This window comes from Agelaius phoeniceus, chromosome 3 (assembly GCF_051311805.1).
Source record: "Agelaius phoeniceus isolate bAgePho1 chromosome 3, bAgePho1.hap1, whole genome shotgun sequence".
Classification (NCBI taxonomy): Eukaryota; Metazoa; Chordata; class Aves; order Passeriformes; family Icteridae; genus Agelaius; species Agelaius phoeniceus.
This window is the reverse complement of record NC_135267.1, coordinates 38,988,409-39,003,044: the sequence shown is the minus strand read 5'-3', so window position 1 is coordinate 39,003,044 and position 14,636 is coordinate 38,988,409. Positions and strand designations below refer to the sequence as shown.

General features: G+C 36.8%; 1 protein-coding gene across 1 annotated transcript in view; it reads left to right on the top strand.

The window, feature by feature from the left end:
* The window catches only part of NBAS (NBAS subunit of NRZ tethering complex), a 161,214-nt gene that overhangs the window by 130,417 nt on the left and 16,161 nt on the right, over positions 1 to 14,636 (top strand). Inside the window, exon 49 of the mRNA XM_054630256.2 lies at positions 10,263 to 10,402. Within this exon, the coding sequence (XP_054486231.2) occupies positions 10,263 to 10,402 (140 nt within the window). The remainder of the gene's footprint in view (positions 1 to 10,262; positions 10,403 to 14,636) is intronic.

Here is a 14,636-nt window from a genome sequence, read left to right as displayed (position 1 = left end):
CACTGCAATGCTCTGTGACCAGTAGCAGTTGCTTCAAAGGAAGATAAGAATGCTCTGGAGTGGATTGATGGGGGAACATTCACTCTCCCTCATAGGTCTTTTGTAATGAAGGTTTAAGTGCAGAATGGTTGAAACAGTGTATAATCAGTTTTGAATTATTAAGAAATTATTAAGAAAAATTAAGAGCTTATTTGCAATATAATCAGACATCTGTTGTTGTATTTCAAAGAAATCAGTGGATAAACTGTGATTCAGTCTTGGGCATCCCCTGCTAAATTTTCAGCCTTAGGACACACCATGCTTCACTGAGCACAAAACATGCTGAAACTTTGTGAAGGAGGGATGCCATCCAGAGGGACCTGGACAAGCTCAAAAAGTGAGCCCGTGGGAATCTCATGAGTTTTACAAGATCAAGTGCTGGTCCTGCACCTGGACTGGGGAAAGTCCTGGTATCAGTCCAGGCTGGGGGATGAGCAAACAGATCACAGCAGCCTGGCTGAGAAGGACTTGGGGGTGCTGTGGGTGAGAGGCTGGACATGACCCAGCCATGTGCCCCTGTAGCCCAGAAAGACAAATGTGCCCTGGGCTGCATCCAAAGCAGCGTGGGCAGCAGGGGAGGGAGGGGATTCTGCCCCTCTGCTCTGCTCTGCTCTGGTGAGACCCCACCTGCAGTGCTGCATCCAGCCCTGGAGTCTCCATGAGCAGAAGGCTGTTGGAGTGCATCCAGAGGAGGCCACCAAGATGATTTGAGGGAGGGAGCACCTCTCTTGTGAGGAAAGGCTGAGAGAATTGGGATTGTTCAGCCTGGAAAAGAGAAAACACTGGGATGACCTAATTATGGCCTTCCAGCACCTGGAAGGAGCCACCAAAGTAGATGGGGAAGGACTTTTTACAAGAACCTGAAGTGACAGGACAGGGGGGGGAATGGCTTCAGACTAGAAGAGAGTAGGTTTAAACTAAGTGGTAGAAAAAAAATCTTTACTGTGAGGGTGGCGAGGCATGTGAACAGGTTGTCCATAGAAGTTGGGGTTGCCCCATTCCTGGGAGTATTTTAAGGCCAGCTTGGAAGGGGCTTTGAGCAACCTGGTCTAGTGGAAGGTGTCCCTGCCCATGGCAGGGGTGTTGGAACTGGATGCTTTCTAAGGTCCCTTCCAACCCAAAGCATTCTGTGATTCTATGACTTAACCTTTTTTTGTGATTTGTTAAGTTTTGTGGTTTTTTTAGGATATTAAAATCCATAAAATCAATTTTTTTATTCACTACACTTTTTCCCTTAATCTGTTGTTTACTCTCAGTAACCAATTCCAGTCACACCACCTCCTCCACAGCTTTTTCTCTCCATAAGTATCCTCTCCTCTATCTCAAAACCCACTGTGATATGTAGTACACCTCCTGAGAAAGGTAATTGGAGAAGTGAATATGCTGTCCTTGTGGAAATTAAGACTCCATGGTTATGCATCCCAGCACCTTGATTGCTCTCTTGACTTCATCTGTACATCAACCAGAGTTCTCTGGATTTCATTTAGTGAGGCTCAGGTTACTGTTTTGACTTGATTAGACTAATTTAGCATATTTTAAAATGCAGTAGTGTTACCATTGTTACATTTTATTTGCCATCATAGAGTCGTTTACTTACCTAAGACTTTTTTTTTTTTTTTAAGTCTTTTGGAGGTTTCTTTTGACATAAACTAGCCTTGACAATCATTTGTCTGCGTTTTTGTCTGTTCCATGCTTGCAGTCTCCCCAAAACATAGTTTATGTAAACAAGGAAGCAGCCATAAACCCATGAGAAATTCTACTTTTTACCTTTACTATTTGGTTATAAACTGCTTTTTTTGTTTACATTTTTGGGTGGGTTTTTTTTTCCTCTTAGTAGATTATGCCCTTCAGTGTCTCTAGTCACGAATGTAGTTCTAAGCCCTTTGAAAATATAAGTAAATTGTAAAACTGGTTTTCTTTAGGCATTATTAGTGTTAGTATCTTAAATGAGTGTGTTTTTATAAATAACTGTGACAATAGATGCTGTCCTTTTTTCTAAACAGTTTTCTTATTCCATCAGCCATTGTGCTTGTTGACAATTCTTATCTAGAGATCTGCAAACTCTGTATCATCTGAGGGACCTCAGGTATTCTTAAAATAGTTCTTACTTTATAGGAATTTGTGATATTTCATGTTGAGTAAGGGGTTCTTTTTCCACATTGCTGCTATTGTTACTCAGGGACCCAGCTATCAAGACTGTGACTGCATCAGCTACACCAAATCAAAAAGAAAACCACCAACTGCAGTGCTTCTGTAATGCCATTTGGTATGACAGGTGCTGCCTGCCCTATTCAGATTATTTTTATGGCTGCAACAGAGCTACTCACTTATTTCAGTTTTTACAGCTTAAATAATTTTGTGATAACCATCCACCTGGTATTTTATTTGCTCCTGCCTAGATGATAACAACAATGAAGGAATTTTTCTTTTTTTTTTTTAACTGGAAAGAGTAATACTGAAATAATTGGAGTTGACATCAACAATCTTCTGTTCCTGTAAGACAGTGTCTTAGTTTAGTTGGAGTCTTTCTTTGTAGAAATATATCTTTGACTTTTCTAGTCCTGCCTATTTGCAGGAAGATGTTTTTGGAAGTACTAATTCTGAAAATGTTTCACTTACATGTAAACAGCTTTTAAAAGAATTTTTCTTTATTAGCCAGAATTGCAGACTTTGGTTATCAAGACAGCAGTTATGCATAGGGGTGAATAATGTGAGCTTGTGGATGCTGCTTGATGGTAGTGATGATTAAAAGGGAAAATTAGAAACCACTTGTGTATCATAGGAAGGAAATGGCTGATGCTGAGTTAACAGCTTAAAAGACATATATAAAGATGAAAATCTTGTCATTTCTGGGCTGTGTCTTCTAATGCTGTTGTCTGGTCTGTTAGAGTATTTATATAATATATAAATTCTGAATTATATAACAATGATTAGTAGTTGGTGCATACACAGAAGATTACTTAACATGTCTGTGAGTCCCTCATGTTGCACAAGTGTTAGTTTTAACTATACATGCATCCAAATTTTTACATATTAGCTCACACCTAGTCAATATACAATTTAAATAATGTATGTTAGTCCTGTCTCTTTCAGTTCCATCTAGCTAGCTATAGGAGTCTTTCAAAAGCATCTTTCTTTTTCATTATTTGCTGTTATTCTCCCTACCAATATCTCTGTACAGCCCTCAGAGGTTTTCTCTGTACTTGCAGATTAGGACATAGTCTCCTGCAGAATACAAATGAATGGATTTTGTTTTCTGCACGAGTTATTCATTTTATGCATTAGGCAACACATTTGTGTTTATTGAATCTATATGCATTTCTTAGTGAGCTGCATATGAAGCAGATAAGGAATTAAACAATATATAAATCACTTCAGAAGAAAAAGTTCTTGAGTATTTCTATAAGAACTCAACATGTGGCTGAGCCTTAGTTTGATTCATCACCAGTAGGCTTCTTGTTGATTTGTTTTTTTAACTTGAATCTCATAACTTGCATATCTTGTACACTGGCTTTAATTTGAGCAGGATTTTACCTGTTCTATTATGTGCATCTCTTTAGTTTCTGCATGCAGCAAGCTTGCATATGTGCTCAGAATTCAATAATAGTTTTACTATGTGAAGCCCAGCTCTCAGGAAAGTGCAGGAACACCTGACTTCAGAGTTCTTCCTCCTCTGGGATATAAGGCACGGGTTGTGAACAGTGAGTTTGTTCATGCAAAACCCTTGACTTCAGTTTTAATTTTGAATTGATTGCTCTAAGATTGTAGTTTTGATAGCAGACACTTCCTTCTGGTCTGTCAGACAGTGTTTATGGCTTTCAGTCTAGGTCAGAGCAGCCCATGGTCAATGAGTCCAGCTCCTGGCCCTGCACAGGACACCTCAGGAGTCACAAGGCACACCCAGTGCCTGAGACCACTGTCCAAACATGTCCTGAGCTCTGTCAGGCTGGTGCTGTGCCCGCTTCTCTGGGCAGCCTCTTCAAGTGCCCAGCCACCCCTCCTGGTGGAGAACCTTTTCCCAATATCCAGCCTAAACCTCCCTGACACAGTCCTTGGAATGTGGTTGGGGATTTTTGTATTTTTTTTGTTGGTTGGTTTTGCTGTTTTTAAGTAACTATCCCTTAATAAAACTGGCTTTGCATTAACTGGGAAAACTCCATAAGCATAGCCTTGCAAAAAGCTGCTTTCAAGCAAGGGAATTTAATCTGCAACAAACTGGATCATGTTTTAGCTGTTGTGTTTTTTCATTAAACCAGAGCTAAATCCTATTATTATACAGGAGCATTTTGTGAGGCCAATGAAACTATTTTTTAAAAGTTGCTATCTCTCAGCTGTGACTTATTACCACATAAACTTCCATTTACTAAAATGTGTTGAAAGTAGAATTATCAAAATGTGAACTAGGGTTGATAGAGAACGAAAGATCAAAACAGCCTATTTAAAGCTGACAGGCTCCTTTGCCCTTGACTTTCTCCATCTTTTGTATCCTTGCCCATATACTAATGGACCAGTGGCTGAATGATACCGTGGTTTGTTTTTCCAAGCCTGCTATTAGTCTCTCCAGCCTGACCCTGTTGTGTCCTGGAGGATTTTTCCCTCAATCACAATTTACAAGTTGTTTAATGTGGATTTTTTTAAAAGAAATCCTAGTTTAGAAATAATGGGATGCTGGTGTATGTTGCAGGGTATAGCACTTTTGGTTTTGCCTTGAAAAAGGGTTTACTGTTGCTCTAGCATGTGAAAATCTTGAATAAGATGTTTAATATGTGCTTGTGGTTTTGCATTGTTTCACAAGTAAATAATGTGTCTAACATGAAAGCTGATAGGATTTCTAACATCTTGAAACAGTTTGAAGATGATGAAATAAATAACAGCCTTTAAAAGCTCCTAATCTTACATGTGCAGAGTCAGTTGCTATGCAATTTCAGGAAGAGTTGTATAGTGTTGCAGATTGTGTTTGTTTTTTGGGGGTTTTTGACTGACTTTTGACATTTGTGTTCATATTAGCAATAATTGACTTTAAAATTTCTATTTAACTTGTAATTTTATATGTCCTTTGTAAAAAGCTTTTAACTTTGCAGCCTTATACCGGAGGTAGGTTTCAGTAACTTATATTTGTGCAGACTTTCAGTAGCTCCATAGAGAGCAGGGAATGACAGATTACAGCCTGACATGCAAAGTGGAAGGACTACTTTCTTCAGTGACCAAACCCTACTGTCCTGTTGTATAGGAAGGACAGTATTTTCTTTTCTGATTTAGTTAATTAGATTGTGAACTCTTTGGGGCAAGGCTGTTGAATTTTTGAGCCATGAACAGCACATCAAGATGGCAGTTACAGGAATGCAGTCAAACTGCTACCAATCCTTTCAGTTGTTGTTTATAAACCACGTTAAGCCCTGTCTAATGAGTGGAAGGAAATTTTAGCATCAGTGTTCCCTATCTCAAATCTGAATAAAATCTTTGATGTCACATCTGCCTATTACTTTGAGATGCAGCACAGATAAATTCTCTATCACTACAGCTTGGGCGGGGGGGGTGGGGAGATATGTAAAATCAGCATTTTACAAGGAAGTTCTGAGAAATTGCAGAACAATTGTCTATTGTAGCAGTAAGGGACCAGTCAAATGCCTGCTTAGTGTTTCTATTTTCAATGCCATTTTAATTCAAATTTATGCTGCAGTGTTGAACATGAACATATTTTGAAATACTTACATTTACCATCTGGTAGATGTAATAAAATTAATTTTATAATCATGTAAAACAGTAAGCTTTTGGTTGCATTCCTTGGTAACAGCAAATTTTTCTGCCTTGAGGACAGGGAGTTGCTTTTAATCATGGATATAGCTTTTCTCAATAAACAAGCAATTATAGTGAAAATATTTTTCTGATTTCATTTATAAACATCCTTATAATTTATCTCCTTTGTAGTCAGCAAAATCTGTTAATGAAAGCTGTGGCTCTGTCACATTGACCCAGAGTAAAATTGAATTTGCAGAATAGATACCAGTGGACAGAGGGAGGTCGAAGTCTGTCTGCATTAGTTTTCCTGCTCACCATTCTCATACAAAAATAGCATTTTTCTATTATCTCAGAGGAAGGAGAGAGTTGAATTGACTGGGTCTTTTTATTGGCATTTCCATTTTTTTTTCAAACAAAAGGCACTCTCATCAACCAAGTCAGTCAGCACCAGATTGTCAAATTAAATAGCTTTAGCAATAAAGCATTTGCAAGTCTATCAGATGTGTCTGTCCTGTTGGATCAGGAGACCAGGATTACATTAGTGGATATCTAGAACTTAAGGACACAGTTCAGATACAGCTACATTCCAAAGTTGCTGTAAATACTGGTTTTAACTTTGATTTCAGGAGTAAGATGATGTATCAAACTAAACCACTGATTCTGCAGTGTTTTAGTTTGGTACATTATCTCACTCCTCTGCCATGCCAAAGGCCTTTTTTTATCAGTCTTGTGTGATTTCCACAGTTTTATTAAACTTCATCATTCTTCAAGTGCATCATCTTACAGTTTTTGTAAAACTTTAGGTTTCCAGAAGCTACATAACTAACTTGTGAGGCAGCTTTTCATATTTGGACTCCTTCATCCGTACCACAGGTGATGAGTATGAATCAAATAACAAATCCGTAGAATAACATTATGAGTCAAAACTTAGTGCATTGAAAGTCGATAAACTGAGTGCCTTCAACATTTTGGGCATCTAATAGGATCTAATCTGTGAGGAAAGAGTCTTGTAAGATTTAAGGTAAGTCTAAAAGATTTGATCGTAAGGCAGAAAAGCTGGATGTATTTGAAGAGAAATTTTAAGTGCACAGAGTTTTTAATTCAACACTGAATCTCTTGTAGGCTATGACAAGCTCATGCTGTTTGTGTAGCCAGGATTTTGCTTTGTGAATTTCCTGTATGATTTTTTTGAAGGAACCATTAACATATGCAGATGTTTGTATATTCTCGTTTCTGAACATATGTAGTCCCTCAGTAATGAAATTGTGTGTTTTAACAGTTTAACATAAGGTTTGGCTTTACTTAATTTGTATTTTGTTTTATAATCTATCATGAGGATAATTTCTACAATTAATTCCCCTAATTGACTTTCCCATTGTGGTAAATATTTGTGCAGCCTTTTAATGAGAAACATGATGCCAGCTGTGTTCTACTGCCAAAGAGACTGCCTGAAACTGAGGACAATCAAGTCAGAATTGAGCAAATCTGTTGTTAAAACTGAAAACCCTGCTTCCCTTTTCCTTGCTTTTGTTGTTTTGTGGTTTGTTTGATTTTTTTATTCCACTTTTTTTTTCATATTTCTTTGGGTTCATCTGAAGTTCATGCCTAGTTTTGGGCCTCGTTTTTCTGTTTATTGACAGGTTCTTTACAGGCACTTGTGTTAAGAGGGCTCTGAGCAGTTCATGATGGGTTATCTTGACATGATTAACCTCAGAGCAGTTTAGAAAGATGTTTTGGGGTTTATTTAAAAAAAAAAAAAAGAAGGAAAAGCAGAGTGCTGTTGTCCCAGTACCCAGTACAACATTCAGAGTCATCTGAATAGATCAACCAAAATTGCTACAAAGAGAATGTTCAATTAAAAGTGGATTTTTTATTAATCTGTTATTACAACAAAACTGAGATGACTAGCCACAGCAACTCATCTCAGCTAGCTTTCACTTTGTGAAGGTGAAATTTCTACCTTTTTACACAGAGCTTGCTCTGTTTCTGCTGTGGGAGGTGTCTGCTTCCTCACTGTGCTCTCCCCAGACTCAGAAAGCAAAGACAGTAATACAGAGCAAAATTTAAGTTCTCTCTGTGTGTTTTATATAGATCAATCCATCTGTCTGTCTAGATGTATGTATGTATATACATACAGACACATAGTAAATATAAATGAAAACCCCATTCCTATGTGCTGTTTCAAGATATTGCTTCCTTTTAGCAAGGAACTGTCACTGAAATCTCTCTTGTTTCACGTAAGGGGAAGTGACATGCATCTAAAATGTCATAAAAGGAGTGAATTTTCTCTAGTCTTCTTAAAAAACACAAATCATTAACGCCATAGAAAGTTCACTTAATTTTTATTACTCTTATTGAGAAACATAGGTGACTTGAAAAAAATGCCATTGTAGAGAGAAATGCTGCAGAAATGCTCTCTTACTTGAGAATAGAAAGGTAATTCTTCTGATTGACTTCAATTGAATTAGCATGTGTTCTGTCATGAGCAATCATGTTGCAAGGATCTAGCTGTCCAAAACACAAAATTATGGTGCTAGATGAATTAAGCTCATAAAAAATGTAAACCAAAATCTGTAAAGATGCATTATTAGGCAGAATTCCTGGAATTCAGTTCATGTTGAGTAGGATGTCTGATCTGCTCTCTGCTACTGGTAGGGGCTTTCTGTGATAGCTTTTCTCATGTATTCATACTGTCTTTACCATTTATTGCCATTTTTATGATTATCATTAGAAAGATCTTAAAATTTAGTCTGTGTTTTGAAGTAATGTGCTGTTTGTGAAGATATAGTAAAATGTACTCAGTGGGCCATCCAGAATGGTATGTACTTGGTTTCAGTATATAAAGAGCTAGTTTTCTGAGAAAGAGGTTTGGGGATGGGTAAGCAGTGTGAGAGCTTCTGTTGTCTAGACAGTACTTAACTTGCTAAAATGGTAAATATTTTGGAGCCTTAGAGGTTAACGTCTTCTGTCTCTTTTTTCCTTTCTTGTTTATTTCCTTTCTCTTCTCAACCTTGCCATTTCAATATCTAGTATTATAATACTATACATTATCAAGTAGATATATATATTACAAGTGGGTAACTGATGTCTGCTATGTGACATTTGCAGTAAAGAAAAATACTTCAAGTGGACAGATCTAGGGAACATTTTTCACTATCTGAAATGTATGGTGCTTTCAGATATACTCTGGAGACAGAAGCAAACAGTTTTTCAACACTAAATATTTTAGTCCCAGATTATGTAGGCAACTCAACAAATGCATCAGTAATGTTTGTTTTCCAGCCTCTTTTGAAAATTTGCCCTTGATGTATCAGAGCCACTTTGAAGAGATTGGGATGCGATCTTTAATCTTTCAGAGTAGCTGTAGAACTAAGGAAGACTTTGTCCATGTTTGAAGTCTTAGAACTACTTGGGCTGAAACAGAAAAGTTAACATTTAATGCTGTGTATCTTCAGCAGAATTATAAGATGAAACTGAAGTGTTTGATATTCTGAAAGTTTCTGGACTCTGGAAGAAAAGTTCAGTGTAAAAATGCGTTAATAATACAGAGGGAGCTACTTTGTTATTGTAACAAATAATTGTTAAGCTCTAAAAACTTGTGTCTGTCAGGTAGGCAGCGAATTGTTATTCCATTTGTGAGAGCCCTCCTGGTGTGATATCCAAACTTTTAAACAGCAGTTATTTCTTATTTAGTAGCAAGTTGCTTCTCATTTACAACAACCTTCCTTTGACAGTCAGACCTTTTAACCTGCACATTTTTACCGTGAAACTGCAGGCAGTAATTACATTTAAAAGAACCTGTCATCAACTGGAGTGAATTCAAGTCCAGGCAAAAGCTGCAGGTTTGCAACAGAGATAGGCACTTGTCCCAAGACAGAATTGTCTGGAGCTGATAGGGCAGTGGGTTTATTTTCCCTTAGGTTCAAACACCTGTGCAGAGAAATACTGTATTGTTAGCAAGCGTTCTTTGCTGGGGAGATTAATTGAGAAGCATCTTTCAAGGCTCTTTTCTAGGTGAGAAAAGATGAGGTGCTGTAAATTCAGATCAAACTATTGAATTTTCATGGATGAGGGAGAGTAGTACATATTAGGAAAGCACTGGACATAGCTATTCTTTGAAAATGTGTGTGTATATGTCTGTACATTGTGAAAAAGAAATTTAGGGAATTTTTGTTTTGTTTGAAGAAGACAGAGATCTGATCCTCTGAACTAATCAAAGAATGTACTTGTGTGAGATTACATTGTTCTAGGAATGTCCACCTAAGTCATTCCACAGCTTCCGTGTTCTCGCATTTTATTTTCATGTAGTTGAAAATGAGAGATAAGAAAATGGGTTTCTGGAAAAATTATGTTCACTGTGTTTCCTGCATTTTGAAGCAGTGATGTTCTTCACAGATAATTTGTCAATTGCTTTTGAATCATTGATTTCTGGGGTTAAAGAATAATCTGGTTTAGTTTGTTTGTTTGTTTTTTGCCTCTTTCAGGTAGAGATAACAGATATTGAAAATGAAGAAAAAAGATACCATCTCTTCCTGGGACTTCTGGGGTCCAGTCAGAGTCTGTCTGAGTTTCAGCACTTGGTCCTGCTGCTTCAGGCTTGGCCACCAATGGACAGGAGCAATGGGTGAGTGTTTCTTCAAACAACCATGTAAGAAAAGAGTTCAAAGTCTAGCTTGATATCATGTCGTTTTCAGTCCAGTAGCTGAATAGTCAGTGGCTGGTAGGAGTGCATCCTTTGGAAAGGGTCATACTGGGAAGAATAAATGGTTTATTTAAAGCAGAGTTGAATCAATCAGTTTTTTGTAAAACCTGTATATACACATATGTAGTCTCTGTGATGAAGGAAGGCAGAAAAACATTTTATTGCCTGAACTGTAGCACAGGACAGTGTTCTGTCTACTTATAATTTCAAGCTACGTGTTTTGCTCTTGTTTTTAGCAGTATAAACAGAGTCCATTAGAAAAGAACAGAAAGTTCTGACTGTTCTTTATATTCAAAGTTACACTTTGCAGAAAGGCCTCTGAAAGGTGATGATGTTCAGATGGATGTGGCAGACAGTCTGCAGGAGGCCTGTGAGGGTAATGGTACCATGAAATGGCACTTCTCTTGTCTAGACCACTACCTGTTATTTCTGTCTCTGAATAAAGCATCCAAACCAATTTAAGATTAAAGTAATTATAAGACTTCAGAATTACACCCATAAAGTGGATATTAACTGGAAGTAGTAATTTGGAACATCCAGACTATAGGCAATAAAATATTTTATCAGTTCTTTGGGGTTTTTTTTGTGACTTTCTAAATAAATTTGAAAGTATAGAATACAGCAGCTAAATTTTTAAACTAATTTTTTAACTAATTACTTCCAAGATATAAGTATTCAAATAAACTCATGTGGAGAGGCAAGGATCATGTATCTTTCAGAGAGAAGTAATATTAATAAATATTTTGGCTAGCCATGTCTCACAGTAGTTAGGTTAGAGTTATTAAGTGGTATTTATTTTGGATTACTTAAGGGTATTGATTACAAACTATTTTAACTTGGGGACTACATCCACACGCAAAGTGTTTATGTGCATTGATTTTTCAGAAAAGTTAAGGCTATCTTTTTCTGAAGAGTAACTATCTTATGTTTGTGTAGAGAACTGGTGGGTTACAAGGTAATCTGTAAAAGTTTTTAACATTCAAGCTTGCACTTTGTTTGGAATTTCTGGATAAGCAATAACCTAAATTCTTTAGTGACAGTTTTACAAGCCAAAAATTGTTTTCAGTACATTAAGAATTACAAGGACTGCTGTGGGATCTGTCACAAATTCATATTTCAACTTCCATTTTAAGTTTCAGTTTTGATTGTAATTGCAAATTGGATGCCTCGGTGTGTGGGAACTGTCAATTTTTTTATAATCTACACACTACCTTTAACAAAAATCTAAAACTTAAAGAACAAAAGGTCAAGTGAAATACTGCTGCAATTAGCAAAATCTGTTTTCTTTGTTTTGAACAGAAAGACGAAAGAGTTTGTGAAAGGAGAGCCCTTCTTGTATATGGGCAGTTCTTTGCTACTGTTCTGTTACAGAGTACATAAAAAAAAATACATTATAATATCTACCTCTTGGTGTTATGTTCCTCCAGTCTGACTTCCTACAGTGAAGACCAGAAAGAAAGAAATAAAAGGTGTAGTCACAACTAACTGTGGATCAAATTTCAGAGTGGGGAACACCTCTTCGACTTCATCAATCTTGGAAGTGAAAATTTCTGCAAATACTTAGGTCACCTGTATCATAACTCTTTTAGAGTCTAAAGTAGTTATTATGGCTCCTAGGCAATTACACAGTCACAGTTCTTCCCTCTTCTCCCCTGTTCCATAATTCCACATTAACAGCATTCAGCTATGCTTAGCAGCCATGGGGTTTATGGATGTATGTGTGCATGTGTTCCAGAAAAGCCTATCTTTAGGATGGTTGGGCGTAAAGAACAGGAACTGTTTTCTTAGCAATATTTTCAACAATTTCATTTTAAAGCAAGTTGTATTTACAAATTTTTGAGCAAAGAGGAAAGCATCAAGAAGTTAAAATTGTATGTATTAACATTTTTGTTTACTCTTTACTCTTTTTTTCCTCCTCTCCTTCAGGAGGAGGGTCATTATTGCTTATTGTTTCCAGTCAATGTAACGATCCTTACAGGAACTGGGGAATTTAAGTGTGAGTCATGTGAATATTTAGAATTTAGGTTTTCAATCTAGCAGTAAATATCTAATACTTAGAATTGAATATAAAGCTGGAAAACACAATTTACATTCTGTAAAAGGTTTAAAGGGAAGGAGAAATAAAAGAAGGTTTGAGGGAGTTTTTGGTAGGCTTTTAATTTTTGTAACCTCTATGTTAGTAAGCCCATACTTAATGGTTTTTTGAGTTCTTGTTTTCTGAAACACTCCAGGTAAAATAATACTTATTATCACGAGTATGATTCTCTTCTTGTCATAATATGCTGTGTTTACTGTGAGAAAACAGAGAGGTAGCTTGGTTGTTTCAGTCAGCACTCAAAGCTGTACACTTCTTAAAATTTCATTTTCATACCCTTGTTATGCATGCATGCTTCTCCACCCAGATGGCTCATAGTCAGATGTCATTTTAAACATTTCATAAAGGTGTTTCTTAAAAAAAATTATTGACAGTACCTGAAGCTCTGCAGTCCTTTGGAACTTGCTGCGTACATTCAAAAGGCATTTTTTATATTTATTATAAATATTGATAAGGTGTTTTGGAACTGAAATAACCCTAGTGTTAGAGATTCAGTACTTTAGTTCACTTTTTTAGTCTTGATCCTGGTTTTTCCTCTTTTGGTGTTGGGAAAAAATGTAAGGTGTTTCTGCTGTGGTTTTGAAGTCATTGCATTTTTATGATGAGAAATAATTTTTTTACAATCACAGTTACTAAAGTAAAATTCAGGAGAGAAGAAAACTGAATTTTTCCTATTGGTATCAGATTTTGGTAACTTAATTTTGGTTTAATTAGAGATAGCAGATAGTTGTTAATAGGGCACAGGAGTTATAAGGAATTGTGATGAGTAAAGCTTTATGTATGTAAACTATATAATCTGATCATTTACTTAAATAAATTTGTATATGGCAGGTCTTCATGGCCTTGCATCTTTCCATTTATTTTTGTGTTTTATAGTGTGATTTCTGTTTCCTTCTTCTAATGGAAAATTCCTGGAGATTTTCTTAATGTGCTCTGGGGGCAGCAGTTATAGAAATGGAAATTGATTTTGACTCTGGGCCTCTAAGTAAGAAATGGATCACAGAGCAGGAGCTATCCCTTTAACCAGTGGCAAAGATGGAGTTTCAGGGATTTTTTTCTTCTTCTGCCATGACTGGGGATTCAGAGATTCAGTGCCTCATGTTGTGTTTGCTAAATAATCTGGCATCTAGGGTTTCAACCCATCACGTTGAAAGGAGCGGAGAGGAGGAGCTCTGCTGTTCCCAGCCAGATTTCTGACAGCTCTGTGCACAGTGACTGTGACTGATGGAAAGGCTCAATTAAGTTGTCAGAAGGAAGAAAGACAATGACTTCTATTTAATTTGCATTCAGAGTTTCCCACTCCTAGCTTCTCTGTCTGGTTTTTGTTTTGGGCTGTAATGACAGCTGTGTATGGGGCTGCCTTTACTTGTTTACAGTGTGTACTTCTGGAAGTGGACGATGAGCAGGAGAGAGCTTTTATGTATGAAACAGTAGATATTGGTGGTTGTCCTCTCCAGAGCTGTCAGACACTTGGTATGTCAATCCAACAGACTCTCTTAACAGACTCCATTTACAATTATATTAATGTGTTGCTTTAACAATTGCTGCAAAATAATAACTTTGAAAAGCAGCACTTTGACAGCACTTTACTGCTTCTTGTCACATGTACTAAATGAGTATCTTAATTTCCACTAAATTATAATACTAAATTGCCACTTTTGGTCCTGCTGTGAGTTGGTTTTTTTGTTCTTGTTTGTTTTTTTTTAAGCTAAAGTGAAAGGTTTACCGTGTCTTTGGGATGCTGATTACTGACCAGAGAAATTGATGGGGTGATTTTTAAAATGGTTCTTGTACCTTCTTAAGTTTATGCACAGATGACATAGAGTTTGTGTTATTGTGGCTTAATACAATCATTATAGAAGCTGTAATTGTGCATGCTTTTAGCCCACTGTAGGTGGGAATTGAAATGCATCAACTTAATTTACATTAGAAAAACGGCAGTGTAGGTGTGTTCCAGTGTTGAGCTTTGTGCTATCAGTTAAAAGTGGTCTGTTACCCATTTCTGTCACTACATCCACTCCTAGCCAGTACACCTGTTCCTAACAAAAGTATCCAAAATAT